At 41.3% G+C, this 19,007-nt stretch overlaps 1 protein-coding gene across 2 annotated transcripts in view; it reads left to right on the top strand.

The window, feature by feature from the left end:
• The window catches only part of NECTIN3 (nectin cell adhesion molecule 3), a 69,490-nt gene extending 51,641 nt beyond the window's left edge, over positions 1–17,849 (top strand). For both annotated transcript variants that reach the window (XM_066175063.1, XM_066175071.1), the window contains 3 exons: positions 463–544; positions 14,324–14,386; positions 14,880–17,849. In XM_066175063.1, the coding sequence (XP_066031160.1) occupies positions 463–544; positions 14,324–14,386; positions 14,880–15,056 (322 nt within the window). In that variant the 3' untranslated portion in view covers positions 15,057–17,849. The remainder of the gene's footprint in view (positions 1–462; positions 545–14,323; positions 14,387–14,879) is intronic.
• The last annotated feature ends 1,158 nt before the right edge of the window (positions 17,850–19,007 follow it).

Raw genomic sequence — 19,007 nt, 5'->3', positions numbered from 1 at the left:
TAATCTTACACATGTAAGTTATTTTATAACTATTTGCTTTCACTGAGAAAGTTAAAATAGCCTTACTAGTAATTCTTATGTGCAAGACTTTTTCTTTCTCAAAGGCTTTGTAAGGAAAGGCTATCATTAAAAATGTTGTTGAAGCTGTATCTCAAAAACTATATTAGATGCCAGTAGTGTCTAATCCTCCTTGGTTGGAGTGTATGGGGGAAGTTCAGTCTGCTTAACACAGGATGCAATAAATAACAAAATCTGGGTGGTGCTTTTGTACAAGAAGTGTGTGGCTGAATAATAGCCAGTGGTAGACATGCTCCATTACAGTATGTCATATCTGAGTCATTGCTGACTGGAAGGTGTTTGTCCATGAGTACTGAGTGCTGGGTGATTTGGCAGATAATATCTGACCACTCAACTGGACTTCACAAACATGATGTGTCATATTTCATTCCCTCTTTACTACAGGATTGATCTTCCACCCACTCACAAACCAGCCTCATTTGAGGAGAGAACATTGACAGTACCACAGAAAGAAGCTATGCTTCAGGTGAGTAAGTGTTTATATACATCTTAAATTGACTTAAGGAAAGTGTTAACTTTGCTTAATTATTTTAATTTGATCTGATTTTGCTTTCCGAATAATATATGGAGTCTTTCAATGGTTTCACAACCAAGCTGTTTCCGTACATATGTGATATCCCAATCTCTTATCTGTAATGTTAAAGTCATCCTTAGAGGTTAGGAAACTGGTAGACAGATCATCTTGTATTTCTAACAGCCTTTGACAGACATGATTCCTTTTGAATTAGAAAAGACTATAGTTGAAATTCCCTGGTGAGAAAATATACATAGCTTTATAAAGCAGTCTTCATAAGGGGGAAAAATTATGCTTGGTAAACTTAAAAAGTGACCTTATCATCAGCTCCCTTGCTAGTAACATCTGTCATTCATTTGAGTTATTAACGTTTGAGGGATGGGTATAGATTGGAATTTGGGCTTTGACATGGCTAATTTACCAAAGTATGAGTTTGATTCTCATTGAAGATCACTAAATCACTTTTAAATACTTGCAATTATGTAACTTCCAATTTTATCTTTTCTTCTTGCATTTACCAGCAGCAAAAGACCCATACCAATTTTGTGACAAACAATTGAATTTTTAGTGTGCTTTCAGGGGCAGCTTCTTGTCATCTAAAGTAATGCTGTCCAAGCAAGACGGCAATGGGCAAAAAACTTCTTTACTAGCATTGAGTGTTTGTGTGGGTTGTAGTCTGATCAAACAGGCTCATAGAGGTCACACTGGAAAGCTGCTTCTAGCAAATGAAACAGTTTGAATAAGTGGAGAGCAAGGAAGGGTAAGGCTACATTCTTCCTTACAGCATGGTTTTGAGGTGGACTGGACTGCTTGGAAAACTCCAGGTGAATTCAGGCTTCTCCTTGCACTAGGCATTATAGAGGAGATCTGTTCTTGAGAGATGACTGAAGCTAATATCGTTGATTATTGCACTTCATAAAACAAACCAGTCAGTTATAGATCCTGGCTTTGGCCCCTAAAGTGTCTTGTGTGTGTGTGTGTGTTTATATTAAATTAATCTGTCAGATCTTTTACATTTCTGCTTACATTGAAGAAAACGTCCATCACCTATGAGTATTTGTAAGAATTATATTGTAATTGTTTTTAATAAAGTTTTTCCTCCATCCCCAGTACATACCATAAATAATGTGATTCTAACTGAGCTAATTAAAACAATCATTTGTTCATAAGAAATAAATTTTTTCCAATATTATGGTGTATCTTTGCAGCTTTAAGGATCTGTAAAAGTCCTTTCTCATAGAGGGGGAAAAAATCTTCACCTACCTTAAAGAAGAATTTTGATGAGCTTTTAATAACATTGAAAATATTCTTGTAGATTTTTTTTTTGTGATGGATGGTTACTAAGGCTCACCAAGTATCAGTTGCTGATAAAAGCTTTCCTTATTTTGTAAACGTTACAGTGGGTAATACTTGTGTATATTGTTGCTGAATGAAGAAGGAAACTATTCTGAGATCCGTTGCTGCCGTAGGAGCAGCTTGATGATTATAACATTGTGAAGTTAGAAAACATTTTGTTGGCATAAAGAATAATAGGTTTTCATCTTCTTACCGTAAAGGTGGTATAGCACCAAAGATGACACAAAAGAACCAATGCTCTTCTGTGCTCATGTTGGGCATCATAGCTATTTCTTCTGTTACTACAGTACTCAACACTTGCAATTTTTGATGAATCATTCTTCTGCTAATATTCCTGCTTAAAGCATTTGAAAAATATTCTCCTTCTTACAGAATCAAAAGATATGGTCAGTTGTGGTGTTTGTGCATCTGTAGTGCTGCGAGATGGCACAATAACAACACTAGGAAATGCAATTATTTGTCCTTTACAGAGCAGCTTATAAAGGAAGTAGACATAAGAAAATCTGTACCTTATTGCTTTCCTCTTGAGAACTTTACTGTCTTTGAATTTTTCTAGGTTGTGCTTACTGTGGCTTGTGTTAATGGATACTAAAGAACTTTGGCTGAAATTGACTGTAGTCTTGGAATGTTTAATTAAATTCTTTATGGAAATGTATTTGTAAATAGAGAAAAAACCATAAAGAGACTGAATTGAATATTTTTTTTCCTCAAATTGGATAAACAGAGTTTTAAGTTGTTTTGGGAGGAGAAAGATTCCTCTTCAGGTTAGGTGTTAACTAGGCTGTATTTAAGAAATGTATGTTAGCAGAACTGTTAGTGTACCTGTCTTTTTCTCTCTGTGGAACTGCAGAACTAAATAGACCTGGAGCTGGAGGCTCTCTTCCTAGCTGATACTGCCTCTGATCAGTATGTACTCTGTTATGCTTGAGGCAAGAGCTTCATTTTGTCCAACAGCAATAAATGTCAAAATACTGCCTTTAGCCAAGAAGTGATTGGTTGCATTGTTTTGGCGTAACAAGGCAACATTTGGATAGCTGTAAAGAGGCAAAAGAAACAAGGCAGCAGCCTGTCAGGATGTCTTGTCCTGTGTGACTAAATGTCTGTATTCACCACTGTATTACCTGATGTTCCAATTGCTGCCTTGCCTACCCAGAATGAGATGCCAGGTGAGGCTCTCACTGGGTAGTTCAGATGTGATATAAACTTCTGGAGTCACTGAAAACAACTGTAGGGGTGTCGTGGGTTTTGTAAAGGGCATGTTATTCTATTTCATCTGGGTGGAGCGGAATTGCTTATCTTTGCCCAAATGGGTCAGTGTCGCTTATCAGATGGTGGAATGCTACTTATCTCTCTTCATTGTTTCACTACTTCCATGGGAATATCTTCTGCTAATGGACCGTTAAGAGCTCATCAATAACATTACACATTACACTGCACTATTGTAAGCTGCTCCACATAGGGAGGAGGAGCCAAACCACCTTAACCTAGATAAAAAGGAGCCACAGTGCCACTAGGTATCCAGTTTTCCACCGGATCCCTGGAGGAAGACCAGACCCATCTCACCATTACTGGACCCTTTTTCTCCAACGGGACCATCTCTACTCCAACAGAACCACATCTGCCACTCCAGGAGGGCTTACTTTGGACTGCTTCCAACACCCTGACCAACAGGGTGTCAGGTTGTAATTCTGACTCTGTCAGGGTTTTTTCTAGGATTTCTTGTTTGTTTATTTGCTTGCTTATTCTTCAGTACTACAACATCTGTATTTTTGTATCCCTAGTAAAGAACTGCTATACCTATTCCCAAAATCTTTGCCTGACAGCCTTTTAATTGCAAATTTATGATAATTTGGAAAAGGGGAGAGGGGCTTACATTTCAAGGGAGACCCCAACCCTCCCTGGCAGATACCTGTCTATCTAAACCAAGACAGATTTTGGCACCCAACATGCAGCTAGAGGGCATTGAGAGAAAAAAGGAATAGCAGTTCTTTGGTGACCTAAGTTCTTGTGTATAGAAGCCTTTTGGGACAGCATCATGTGGTCCAGTTTTCCCTGTTTTGGGTGGCACATGGTTGTGGCCGTATTTCTGCCATTTGCAAGCCCTTATGTAAATATGGGCCCCATAACTAAAGCTACTGTGACTGTCATCCAGGTTATTTTATGGCTTAATAAGGTGAAGAACTCATGGATTTTTAATTTCCTCTGGAAGGCAGGCACATGGATTCAGGGCTATCATACACTAACTGTGTGTTTTTGAAGTCACTTTAACAATGGTACCTACTGTGAGGAAATGACACCGAGGGAGTTTTGTTCCCAACCCTTTACCCACCTCTTTGGGTCTACCCTACCAGTCTTTGAAGGGTTTAAATCCTCTCTGAATGCTAATGATATCATACAATGGCTGGTGCTGCTAACAGGCATATTTAGCATTCAGAGATAAGGGAAGATTGACCTGGATAACCACCCTGATACCTACCCCACAGAATAGGGATGATACCCCAGAGCCTGACTCTGCCCCACAGCCTGCCTCAGAAAGGACCCACCCGGATCGCGTTGAGGTTCTGGTAAAAGAGATGCATGAGGTGGGCCAGATGCTGAGGGAGTACATTTCCCCAGCTCATGAAAAACCCTGCCCCAAGAAGGCAGAGTCTGATGGTGCGGCAGTGGAACCCACAGACGTTACAACTGTCCAGGTTCCAGCTGAACCACAGGGAGAGCCACAGCCAGCAACAGTCACCCCTGTGGAAACAAGGAAGTCTAAAGTGAAATCAGTGGATCCTGATATTAAGGATAAGACAGGAGGACCCTCACAATCCACAGAAGAGCCACAGGTTGAGATCATTACTGAGTCCCTGACGTATGAAAGTCTATGTAATCTGCAAAAAGATATTGTACAACGAGGACGTGAGGCTTATACAGCCTGTCTACTTTGAGTCTGGGACCTTATGGGTACAGGCATACAAATGGATAGTGCTGAAGCAAAGAATTTGGGACCTTTGACCCAGGACTCAGGTATAAATCAGGTATTTGTAAGGGAGCAAAGGCCCCTTCCCCTTTGGGAACGACTTCTAATGAGTGTGAGAGAGAGATTTGTCCACAGAGACAGAATGCAAGAGCACAACAATAGAACGTGATGGAAGACCCTTGAGGAAGGAATCCAACAGTTGAGAGAAGTGGCAGTATTGGAAGTACTTTTTGGGAGGACCGGACAGCATGATAATGACCCCGACAAGGTTAGATGCACAGGGCACATGTTGTGGAATCTGGCAACTCATGGACCATCTCAATACGCCACATTCATCGCAACAATTAATGCCGAGGATAACCGAGAGACAGTGGGTTCTGTTGCCAACAAGCTCAGAAATTATGAAAGTATGATCAGTGGCCCAATGCAGGCTCATGTCTCTGCGGTGGTGAAGGAACTCAAAGAGGAGATGAGGGAAATGAGAGAGGAGATGAGAAGGAACAGTTCCCATGCATCACCGGTGCGAGTCACAGGCCCCAGAATCAGAGCCCAACGTCCCCCAGTGAGAGAGAGAGGGTACACCCCTCGAGCTGACCTGTGGTTTTATCTGCGTGACCATGGGGAGGACATGGGAGTGTGGCATGGGAAACCCACTTCTGTCCTGGCAGCATGGGTACGTGAGCTCAAGGAGAGAAACGCTAACAGAGGGAGTTCCACTAGAATGAAGTGGAACTCCCTCAGCCTCCCATGAGCAAGCTGCCAGGTATTACGGAGGTGGGAATGCTGTGTCGGATTCCCTCAAAGGAACCTCTACTATGTATGTCCAAGAATGGAAAAATAACCAGTGCTAGAGGGGTGCTGCCTCTAGCCAGGAAGAGGCATGGGAAAATCGGGTCTTTTGGGCTGTGTGGATTCGATGGCCTGGCACATCAGAGCCACAAAAATATGAAGCTTTGGTAGATACTGGGTCGCAGTTTACTCTAATGCCATCGGGACATGTGGGGGCAGAACCTATTTCCATTGCCGGAGTGACGGGGGGATCACAGGAATTGACTCTGGTTGAAGCCGAGGTGAGCCTGACTGGGAAGGAGTGGCAGAAACTTCCGATTGTGACCGGCCCAGAGGCTCCATGTATTCTGAGCGTAGACTTCCTCAGGAATGGCTTTTATAAAGACCCTAAGGGACTCAGATGGGCTTTTGGGATAGCTGCTGTGGAGACAGAGAACATTAAGCAGTTGAACACCTTGCTGGGACTATCAGAGAACCCATCTGCAGTGGGACTCCTGAAGGTAGAAGAACAACAAGTACCTGTTGCCACCTCGACGGTGCATCGCCGGCAGTATCGGACAAATCAAGATGCCGTGATCCCCATCCACAAGATGATCCGTCAGCTGGAGAGCCAAGGGCGGATCAGCAAAACCTACTCACCCTTCAACAGCCCCATCTGGCCTGTGTGCAAGTCTGATGGAGAATGGAGACTGACTGTGGACTGTCGTGCATTGAATGAAGTGACCACCGCTGAGCGCTGCTGTGCCGGACATGCTGGAACTCCAGTACGTGCTGGAGTCCAAGGCAGCGGGGTGGTATGCCACTATTGACATTGCCAATGCATTTTTCTCCATTCCTCTGGCTGCAGAATGCAGGCCTCAGTTTGCTTTCACCTGGAAGGGCGTGCAGTACACCTGGAACCGGCTGCCCCAGGGGTGGAAGCACAATCCCACTATCTGCCATGGGCTGATCCAGGCTGCACTGGAGAAGGGTGAGGCTCCGGAACATCTACAGCACATCGATGACATCATTGTGTGGGGAAAGACTGCAGCTGAAGTGTTTGATAAAGGAAAAAAGATCATCCAGATTCTCCTGGAAGCCAGTTTCACCATCAAGAAAAGCAAAGTCAAGGGACCTGCTCGAGAGATCCAGTTCCTGGGAGTAAAGTGGCAGGATGGACGGCGGCAGATTCCCACTGAGGTCATCGACAAGATCACAACAATGTCTCCACCAACCAGCAAGAAGGAAACACAAGCTTTCCCAGGTGCCATAGGTTTTTGAAGAATGCACGTTCCAGAGTACAGCAAGATTGTGAGCCCTCTCTACCTGGTTATCCGCAAGAAGAACGATTTCCACTGGGGCCCTGAACAGCAACAAGCCTTTGTTCAGATCAAGCAAGAGATTGCTCACGCAGTAGCCCTTGGCCCAGTCAGGATCAGACCAAGTGTGAAGAATGTGCTTTTACTCCGCAGCCGGGAACAATGGTTTGTCCTGGAGCCTTTGGCAGAAGGTGCCAGGGGAGACCCGAGGCCAACCACTGGGATTCTGGAGTCTATGTTACAGAAGGTCCAAAGCCAACTACACTCCCACAGAGAAGGAAATCTTGGCTGCCTATGAAGGAGTTCAAGCTGCCTCAGAGGTAATTGGCACGGAAGCACAACTCCTCCTGGCACCCTGACTACCAGTGCTGGGGTGGATGTTTAAAGGAAAGGTTCCCTCTACCCACCGTGCCACCGACACCACATGGAGCAAATGGATTGCCCTTATCACACAGCGCGCCCACATTGGAAACCCAAATCGCCCTGGGATTTTGGAAGTAATTACCAACTGGCCAGAAGGTGAAAGCTTTGGTCTCAGATGAAGAGGAGCAGGAACAAGTGACACGGGCTGAAGAAGCTCCTCCATACAACCAACTGCCAGCAGAAGAAACGCTACACTCTTTTCACTGACGGTTCCTGTCGCATCGTAGGGATGAACCGCAAGTGGAAAGCAGCCGTATGGAGCCCCACACGACAGGTCGCACAAGCCACTGAAGGAGAAGGGAGATCGAGTCAACTTGCTGAACTCGAAGCCGTTCAATTGGCCTTGGACATTGCTGAAAGAGAAAAGTGGCCAAAGCTCTACCTCTACACTGATTTGTGGATGGTAGCCAATGCTCTGTGGGGCTGGCTGGAAAGGTGGAAAAAGGCCAACTGGCAGCATAGGGGAAAACCAGTCTGGGCTGCTGATGAATGGAAGGACATCGCCACTCTGGTAGACAAGCTGTCTGTGAAAGTCCGCCATGTAGATGCCCATGTCCCCAAGAGTCGGGCTAATGAGGAGCACCGAAACAGTGAGCAGGTAGATCAGGTTGCCAAGATAGAGATGTCAAAGATAGATTTAGATTGGCAACACAAGGGAGAGTTGTTCCTAGCCCGATGGGCCCGTGATGCCTCAGGTCATCAGGACAGAGATGCCACCTATAAGTGGGCACAAGATGGAGGGGGGTGAATTTAACCATGAATAGTGTTTCTCAGGTCATCCATGACTGTGAGACGTGTGCTGCAATCAAGCAGGCCAAGTGAGTGAAACCCTTATGGTATGGTGAGCGGTGGTCCAAATACAAGTATGGGGAAGCCTGGCAGATTGACTACATCACCCTTCCCCAAACCTGCCAGGGCAAGCGCTACGTGCTAACCATGGTGGAAGCCTCCACTGAATGGTTGAAGACCTACCCTGTGCCTCACCCTACTGCCCGGAACACCATCCTGGGCCTGGAAAAACAAGTCCTGTGGTGACATGGCACTCCTGAGAGAATCGAGTCGGACAATGGGACCCATTTCAAGAACAGCCTTATCAACACCTGGGCTAGAGAACATGGCATTGAATGGATATATCACATTCCTTATCATGCACCGGCTGCCGGGAAAGTTCAACGGTGCAATGGATTACTAAAGACTGCCCTGAAAGCACTTGGTGGGGGAACCTTCAAAAATTGGCAAATGAACTTAGCAAAGGCCACATGGATGGCCAACACTCGAGGATCCATCAATCGAGCTGGTCCTGCCCAGTCTGAACCCTTGCACACAGTGGATGGAGATAAAGTCCCTGTGGTACACATGAAAGGTATTTTAGGAAAGACTGTTTGGATTAACGCTACCTCAGGCAAAGGTGAACCCATTCGTGGGATTGTTTTTGCTCAAGGACCTGGTTACACTTGGTGGGTAATGCAAAAAAGTGGAAAAACCAGTTGTGTACCACAAGGAAACCTAATCCTAAGTGAGAACTGAGTGAAAAGGTTCATTGTGTTAGGTATGATGCAGATGGTAATAGACTAAGGGGTGGATAATGTCGTGGGTTTTGAAAAGAGCATGTTATTCTATTCCATCTGGGTGGAGCGGAATTGCTTATCTTTGCCCAAATGGGTCAGTGTCGCTTATCAGATGGTGGAATGCTACTTATCTCTCTTCATTGTTTCACTACTTCCATGGGAATATCTTCTGCTAATGGACCGTTAAGAGCTCATCAATAACATTACACATTACACTGCACTATTGTAAGCTGCTCCACATAGGGAGGAGGAGCCAAACCACCTTAACCTAGATAAAAAGGAGCCACAGTGCCACTAGGTATCCAGTTTTCCACCGGATCCCTGGAGGAAGACCAGACCCATCTCACCATTACTGGACCCTTTTTCTCCAACGGGACCATCTCTACTCCAACAGAACCACATCTGCCACTCCAGGAGGGCTTACTTTGGACTGCTTCCAACACCCTGACCAACAGGGTGTCAGGTTGTAATTCTGACTCTGTCAGGGTTTTTTCTAGGATTTCTTGTTTGTTTATTTGCTTGCTTATTCTTCAGTACTACAACATCTGTATTTTTGTATCCCTAGTAAAGAACTGCTATACCTATTCCCAAAATCTTTGCCTGACAGCCTTTTAATTGCAAATTTATGATAATTTGGAAAAGGGGAGAGGGGCTTACATTTCAAGGGAGACCCCAACCCTCCCTGGCAGATACCAGTCTATCTAAACCGGGACAAGGGGAAATGTTACTGCTTTATCAACCACAGTAGATCAGTTCAGTCTGAGTGCAAATGATAGGCTGCACAAAGGTGCAAAGTAGAGTGAATTTAAATGGTGTCTTCTGTATACTTGCAATAACTTAGAATTGAAAATAGATTTATTCAATTTAGGCTGATTCTGGTGAGTTGTTATAAATAATGTGCAAGTTTTTCAATCTTCTGTACTGTTATTGTTCAAATCGTGGACAGTAGCTTTTTTTTGATCTTGTAAAGTATTCAAGATTCAACTTATGATGCTGAAATTTTCCTGTTTGTATCCCAGAATCAGTATTTAACTAATTTTTTGCCTGAGTCAGCAGGTGATGGTATTAAAATGAAGGGAAATGTTCTGGACCTGTGATAATACTGGATAGCCAGTGTCTTTCCTGGATATTTCTTGAGACTTGGAAACTTTCGGTTTGCTTTAAATATATGTTATCATTTATGTGCTAGTGTTAATAATAAGCTACCAGTATGTACAAGTGCTATATAACTGAGCACTCATAATTTCTCTGTACTAGTATTTGCAGATAACAATTCATGTATTCATGTGAATCACTTCAGAACTGAGAAAAACTGGTTCACTTATGGCCCTAAAAGAATGCGGCAAAGTCCAAAACATGGGAATACTATGGAAAAAAATTACATTATAGCTTTATTTACTATGAAGACTGCATGTGTATCGTTGTCAACTCTTGCCAACAGCACTGCTGCTTTTGTCCAGGTGTTCTTTTAATAATCATTGACATGGAAATACTCTGTTACTCAGAACTATCTATTACATGTAATGTGAAAGAGTGGTGAGCAGCCTGAAGGTTACATCCTTGATGAGAGAGGAATCTCTGCTTGGCAATGTGGTTTGTGAGGCAAATCAGGGAGAAGTTGAGCAATGGACGAATTCCAGTGGCTTAAAGAGGAATTTTTGTATTGCATAATATTTTTAAAAGGTGTGTAAGAGGGTGCACTAATTCCAGCAGTCCTTGGAATCATTAGAGTTAGTTTCACTTTCAAACGATATATTGCTAAGAGGCAAAAATTTACTTACTTACTTTCTTCTAAACATGCTTGAGATGGGCAGTCTTGGACAATGTGAAAGAACAGAAGTTATTATTACCTTGCAGGTGCTTCTGAAGGAAAGAGGATAAACAGGTTTTGCACCATTCAGTGCAACATTAAGAGTTGTTGAAGGATTCAGAATTTAACAAGGCTCTTCTGTAGCAACAGGAGTAAGAGTGGACAAGGGAAATGCAGCCCACTAGGTATGTCTGGCCATGAGAAAACTGACTTTACACTTTCTTCTTGGAAGAATGCCTCACTTATTGAGCCAAGAAAAGCTCATTAACTGTAGTTTTTGTATTACTGATCAAAACAGGAAAGAAAAAGGTGAAATTGTCTTAGCACCATTAAAAGCATCAAATACCATTTACCAAATGATGATGTTTTTGAATTAAATTTGAAAACACCAGCCACTGAACTCTTAAACCTAGTATAATACTGATTAATTTATGGATTATGGCTCTCTTGCACTCTTCTAGTTCTTTTCCTAAATGCTTTTCATGCAGGTGGGAATATCCCTTCTATCCCTTCCTTGATGAAAAAGGAAGCATTATTGTTATCATTTGCCTTAAACCAAAGAACTTGGTTTGCCTTGGACAAACGAGATTGAATGGAAGGGAGCACAAAATGTGCATGGATAAAATCATCTGTATTGATAAAGGATCTTGCAATAGGAAAAGAAAAATTACCAGATGGGGTTAGAATGATGCACAAGCTTTTTTTTTTTTTTTTTAGTGGATGCCTTTGTAATGGAAGTTCTAAATCGGAAAGGATCAGAAAAGGTAAAATGAGGTTTATGGCGAGATAGTGGGTTTTAGGCTTTTGAAGAATTGTTCGAGAAGGAGAATTCTTAGAGTAAAACTGAGGTTCTATGAAACTCTGCAAAATGTAATGGTAATACAGTGCAAACTTCTGTTAGGAATCCAAGCACAGAACCCCAAATTGTTTCTATGCAGGAAGACACAGACTATGTAGCTCAGCACCAGTTTTGTTTGACAGAATCCTATTATTTTGGTTGTCACTTGCTCCATGGCTGTAAAATGTATAATTTCATTATCTAGTAAAGGTGTTGTCTTTTTACGCCATATGAGATGATTTTCTTTGACTTACAGTTTTAATTGAATAACCAACTGGAATTTTCTTTTCTGGTTTTCGGTGTGTCTAAATCATGCCAACATACACTCTTGGTAGAATTTCTCAAGCAAGTGGATTTTTTTGTTGTTGTTTTGGTTTGGTTATTTTTTGAAGACCATTAGCTTTTGGTGGAGATGGGACTGTTCTTGTTTCCCATGTGTGTTTTGCCTCCTTGTGTGCTGAACTCATGCTCTTAGCTCAGGTATGAAAGAGCAATGCTGCCTACTAAGTGGTAAATTGTGTATTCTCAGAAATGCAGGCTGCATTTTAGGATTTGAGAAGCAAAAGCACAGTGACTTTATGGGCAAGAAGGTACACTTCGAAATGGAATTACAGGCCAAAAAGTTTTACAAACCAAAGTTGTAAAAATAGACCTCTAAACATGGTGAAAAATAACTGTTGGAAGAGTGGAGAAGGTTGGGAAATATTGATGATTTTTAAAGGAATTTTAGAATGCATTTGGGGGTCATATTTAAACTTAACTCAAAATTGCTTCAACACTTTAAACAAATGTGGAAAGGTAAAAGGTTAAGGGGAAGGAGGAGAAAGTAAGAAAGAATGAAATATTACTGAGATTGGCTTCTCTTCAAAATAATTCTTGAAGGTAAGAATATGGATTATCAGTTGTATCGATGTATGACCACTGCAAATGTTACCTACCTGTATGAATATTTGTCTCAAAGGGATTTCTGCACAAAGATCAGCAGCGTAGCTACTTTGTGTTGTTACCACTGTGACACTGTTGGGAAAAGAACTCCAAAACTAAAAATACACACAATTGTGTAAAGATGTTGCTTTAGCCTATTGTGATCCTATGCTAAGTGTGGCATAAAGGAAGAACATAATTAGGAGTGATGATACCACAGTACAAACTGTACCCTAAATCATGTCTTAGATGACATTACTTGGTGTGATTTAGATCGCCCATTAACCAGGCAGTTGGTGATTAACTAGATGTTTGGAAACAGCCCATTTCTCAAATGAAGTTTTTCCATCATAATGGTGAAGAAAAAGATAAATTTGAAAGAAGGGAGATTTTTTACAGACTTCTGCATGAAGTAACTTCTCATCCACCAACATTTACAAGTCCTTTTCCTCAGGGCTGCTCTCAATCACTTCTCTGCCCAACCTGCGTTTAAGATTGCCCTCACCCAGATGCAGGAGTTTGCTCTTGACCTTGTTGAACTTCTCAAGGTTCACACAGAGCCACTTCTCAGGGCTGCCAAGGTCCCTCTGGAGGGCATCCCTTTGCCTCCAGCATGTCACCACACCTCACAGCTTGATGTCATTGGCAAACTCACTGAGGGTGCCTTGATCCCACTGTCACATTGCCAAAAAGATGTTAAACAGTGCTAGTCCTGATACGGACCCCTGAGGAATGATGCTTGTCACTGGTGCTTTCTTGGACTTTCAGCCACTGATGAGGCATCTCTTTGAGTGTGACCATCCAGTCAGTTTTTTATCCACTGAGTGGTCCACCCATCAAATCCATGTCTCCTCAGTTTAGAGACAAGGAAGTCATGTGAGACAGCATCAAATGCTTTGCACAAGTCCAGGTGGGTGACATCAGTTGCTCTTCCTTTTTCCACCAACACTATGGTCCTGTCATATACAGCCACTAAATTTGTCAGGCTCAATTTGCCCTTAGTGAAACCATGTTGACGGTCACAGCCATCTCCTTATTTTCCAAATGCCTTAGCATAGCATCCAGGAGAATTTGCTCTGTCATCTTGCTGGGCACTGAAGTGTGACTGATCTGTAGTTCCTCAGGTCATCTTTTCTTCTGTTTCTCGATGTGGGGATCTTATTTCTCCTTTCCCATCCAGTGGGAACCATGGGCCTGCCACTACTTCTAATATAGGATGGGTAGTGGATTAGTCACTTCCTATGAAAGTGCCTTGAGAACTTGCAAATGTATCTCGTCAGGCCCCATGAACTTGTTCATCTCCAGATTCCTTAAATGATCTTGAACCTCATCTCTTATAGTTGGCGGTGTGGCTGGGATGGAGCTAATTTTCTTTGCAGTAGCTGATATGGGGCCATGTTTGGGATTTCTGCTGAAAATAGTGTTGATCACTCAGGGATGTTTTTATTGCTGGACAGCATTGGGACCTATTCTGCTTCTTGTACTACCCTGCCAGCAGATGCGCTTGGGGTGTACACAGGAGATTGGGAAGGAGACAAGATATTGGGAGAGGGAACACAAGTTGGGACAGGTGACCCTGACTGATCCTTGCCTTTTTTCCACCAGCCATTGGACTGTAAGAAGGATTCTAAATTATAATCAGTAAAGACACTTCCTAAGGCAGAGTGCGTTTTGGGATGATTGGTGGTTTCTGTATTAACCAAAACTGTTCTGCAGTGTTGAATCTTGACTTGTTTCCCCTGTAACTTTTCTTCTTTCAGAAAGAAAATTTTGCTTTGCAGAGCCAGTACAGAGAGAGAGATGCTGGAAACTTGCAGCACATGGTAAATCATAAAATGTCTTGAATTCCTGTGTGAAGCTTTGATTTAATCTTATTCCATACTGTAAAGTCATAATGTTGGTTTTCATGGAAAAAAAAAGTTTGTCCATCCTGGTCAATAACTGTTGGATTGTGTGGGTTAAGTGAAAAGTGGCAGTACCGTTTTAATATTCTATAGTAGTTTGGTGACTAATTTACATAAGTAAACACTCCAGCTTTCATTTCTTGGTGAGTAACATAAAGCAGAGGAGTGTTGACAGATATTTTCGTAGTTGGTGATTTGCTCTTTAGAATGATTGAGCTTTAGAGTCCAGCTTCATTTGAAACAAACATTTGAGGTTAACTCTGTCTGATAGTGGAATTTTTCAATTCCTGTTTCTTCATTCATAGGATTGTCTTGGAGATCCTGTGTTTGTATCTTTGACTTTGCTTAAAGCTTTACCAATGCAGGTTCTATACATAAACTACGAAACTTATTACTTCTTGTGTGTGTTTAGAATGCTGTGAATGGAAGGCAACTTACTTGTGAGGCTGAAGAGCCACAGGAACAAGAGGGTCTTCAGCCTATGTATCCTGTTTATCAGCAAACTTACTACAAAAATTGGAGCAACAGATACCCACAAAACTCAGGACCTGGAGGAGTCTACATCAATCCAAGGGAGCATTATGTCTGATTCTGTACCCAGATGTCCTTAGCAAGGATTTTGTTACTGGTTGTATTACTGACTGTCTGACCCTCATGTCTTGTTGGCTTTCATCTCTAAAATAATCTCTAAATTTTTTCGTGTATGAAGAAATTGTATGAAGAATTTTATATAGGTAAACCATATGGAATTTGAGACTTGCGTCTAGTCTTTGGTATGTCTGTGCTTTTGTAGTAATATCGATCTGCCAAATGAGAGCCACTTAGCTTTATTAACCTTCACAGTCATAAGATATATAACCTGTATTAAGTGGTTGACACATGCCAAAATGTAGTTAAGCTTTTTTACTGGCTGTCTCTGGGAACATTCTCTCTGGATATTTTACAATAACCTTACCCATGTAAAAGCGAATAAATATGAGCCAGACAACTGAATCCCTTGTGACATTGTGTCTCAGTCTCAGGCTGAGACATTTTTTTCCATCATAGGAAACTTGGGATATGATTTTGACTGGCCTTAGCTATTGATTCGTCAACCAGCTCTACCTCTCTCAGTCAAATGAACAACGAGACTACCTCTCAAATACTGACTGGCTGGTCCATAAACTACACTGTTTATCTTCCTACCTTGTTAAAAGTGAAGCAATTCCCTTACATCAAAAGCTTTTTATTGTCTCTTGATTTTGCTTGCTGCTGGCTTTGGTTTTACAGTTAGGTCTACATGAAACTTAGTTGAAGGGGGTAGATGACTAGGCAGACAACTTTCTGTAAGTGTCTTTTCTGAAGCTACATCTTACCCTTAAACTGCTGTTTAGCTGTTTTCCCAAGTATGACTCCTATTTTAGGTGCTCAAGAGTTTCTTTTCCTTGGTAATACATTCCTTGGTTTTTTCTCAGTTTGCAACAAAACTGCCTGTGATGTATTCTTATGTTTTAGCAAGAAAAGAAAAGATTCAGTCAACTTCAAATGCTTGTCAGCACTGTCCTTTAATCTTAACCAGTAGTGTGAACTGGAGAATGTTCTGGTTGTTATCAGTGCTAACAGTATCTATCCCACATGGATCTTTGTGTGTCTGTGGTAATGCTTAAAAAGTGTGCTCAGGATCTTTCTAGAAAAATAAGTTTTCCTCTGAATTAAAAAGTAAATCTTTAGCAAGTAAAAAGTATGTATGTAATGTGTTAGTACTGAAATGAGCTCATAGGACAATCTTAAAATATTTTAAGACAGTAGAAAAATGGGTTGTATCTAAAATTTGTCAGAGAAACTTAACAGTCTTGAGTATTCTCTAAGTACGTATGCATATAAGTACAGAATGATGATTTTTTTGGTCAGATGACGTGAAGGACAAAACGTAAAGAATGGCTGTGTCATGCTGAACTACCTGTTGTACAGAACTGAACATTACATCTGGGGTATTTGTGTGTTTCTCTGCAAATACTTGGAGGCAAGAGTCAAGCTGTAGAAGCAGCAGAATTGAAAGCTAGCATAGGTGAGTGTGCTGCAGGCACGGGGCCATTGTTAAACCTATATTCAACCTGCATTCATCTCCATCACAGCACATCTTAATGAGATCCCTGCCCACAGCAGGCCCGGTAAATTAAATGCCTCTAACTTGTTACAGGTAGCAGCTAGAAGATTATGGCTTGGGTACCTGTATTCTGGACGCTGTAGAAGTAGGCATTAGCTGTTCTCTTGCTAAGCAGCTTTCTGTTAAATGATGTGGTTGAAGTTGGCAACTGAAGGAATGGCAAAAAGAAAGGCTGGACAGAACCTACTTCTTGGGAGCTATCTTTGAAGCATCGTCACCTTGCTTTTCTCTGAGGAACTGGACACATTCATTTAAATTGAGCAACTGTTTTCAATTTTAAAGTTTCCTGGTGTATTTGAGACCTAAAGAAGGGCTTGTGTCTCCCAAAAATGTTTTTCTGTAGCGTTAGTTTAGGTAGCCACCTCTTTACATGAGCATAGCCTCACCTATCTTTACATTACTGCAGCTTCGAAAAGCATCAGCTGTCAGAACATGGAAAGAAAACAGTGTATTGGCCAAATGAATGACAGAACATTGAGATGAACTATACTGCTTAAGATATTTTAATCAATGTTACTGAGCAAAACTTGATACCAAAAATATCTGAATAGACATTACAGAATGGTTCAAAATTCTCACTGTGGCCGTGCTTTTTCTGCATTCATTAGAACAGTGTGGTATTGAGCAGGTGATTATTACAATCCCTTTTGCGAAAAACACTTATTTTGGATTCAGACCTCTTCTACTGCTTTTGATAATTATTTGCAGATAATTTTTTTTTTGAAGAGTTAAAACTTTGGGCGAAGGAAGAATGCTATCAAAAAAGCTGTAATTTTTTTTTAATCTGTAAAAATACTTAAAAATAAAAATTTAATCCAACTGTGTTGTCCAAGTTACATATCAACAAACTACAGAGCACTTGATTTGCAAAGTACCCATCAGGATATAGTTTGCCATAAAGTCATTAGAGAAATACATTATCACCTTCAGGTTTATTACCTGTGAGAAATGGTTTCTTTGTAATCTGTTCGAGGACATTTAGTGTATTAGGTTCTTGAATTGTTGCTTTTAGTTTTGAGTGTGGCTGGATTTGGGGGAGGGGACTTGGCATAGGATGCTCAGAAGAGAACAGAATAAATGTCTGCTGATTAGGCTTTCTCACCGAAAGGATTGTACATACAGAAGTAAGTTTGATCTGCTTTTTTTAAATGTAGAAAATGTCCTTTTTTATTTTTGTACATTTTCAAATGCTTGTATTTGTAATTTGAATGGAATAAAAATATTCAAAATATAAAATTTTCTTCTGTTGTTTAGATTTTAGATTGCTTAAAATGCAAAGTCCAGTAAAATGCATCCACTTTTTTGGTGGTATGTTTCTTCTGTGGTTGTATATCCAGAGCACTTTTTTTTCCTAACAGTACCACTTTGGAATATTGTGGTTGCATGCTGAAATCCTTTTAACTTTTGTCTTACATAACAGAAGGCATGTAGTACTCTGTGAAAATCCAGCAAAGAGGTGAACACCCAGAATCTCCGGTGAAGGAAGTGGGGGAAGATTTACTGATTCACATCTCTAGCACTGGTAAATGTAAATTGTCCTCTCCCCAAGTGTCTCTAAATTCTACAAGGTAGTCTAATTATAAATAGTATAAGGTTTAATGTTTGAAGTATGTCCAAAATGGTTGTGGATACAATACAAATGAAAACTAAGAAATTGTACTACTGAAAGTAAGGAAATATTTAACAAGATATTATAAAAGGAGTCCCATTGTTCAGTCACGATTGATCTAATGTATTGTGTATTGAGCTCAAGGAAAACGCAATAAAAATGTGTGGTAATTCATGAAGAGTGAAGGGAAACTTTTCACCTTCTTAGTTGTTAACTTTGTCTTCTTTCTGGCAATGTTACTGCTCTTTTGTCCTCTGAGGGATGCAAGTTCAGGTTCTATGTTGTTATATAGGTGATTAAAATTTATTACAGTAACTTTTTAATGCCACAGACCTGAAACCGCTCTAATCTGAACCACTATGTTGTATGAAGTCTGAGTGAGTGCTGTACCAACAAGTAGTTGCAGAGCAGACCAAATTGTTTTGACAACTTGGACCACTTCAGAGGTTGCTGACAAGGACAGGTAAAGCTCCAGGTGAAAAAATAAATGTCTGTGTAGTTTACTGCTTGACTGCCCTGTGGGTGGTGGCCTGGATATTTTTTGTCCTCCTGTGATACATGTCCAGGGTATTGAGAGAGTGGATTTGACTTTCTGACAGAAGGTAAAGATGTGGTATTTCTGCATTTACTAAAAGGTATGACATGGGTCAGGGTGAATAGCTTAATACCTTTAGCGGAATTATACTGAAAATGCACAAAAAATACATTGTGAGTCTTAGTAATAATCGTTCAATGTGCGAAACCCAAGTAGGATGTTCGGCATTGTAATCTCCACTGACAACCCC

Source organism: Chamaea fasciata, unplaced genomic scaffold (assembly GCF_029207755.1).
Source record: "Chamaea fasciata isolate MVZ Bird 193981 ecotype frontalis unplaced genomic scaffold, bChaFas1.0.hap1 SCAF_2, whole genome shotgun sequence".
In the NCBI taxonomy this organism is placed as follows: Eukaryota; Metazoa; Chordata; class Aves; order Passeriformes; family Sylviidae; genus Chamaea; species Chamaea fasciata.
This window is presented reverse-complemented; position numbering and strand designations above follow the sequence as displayed.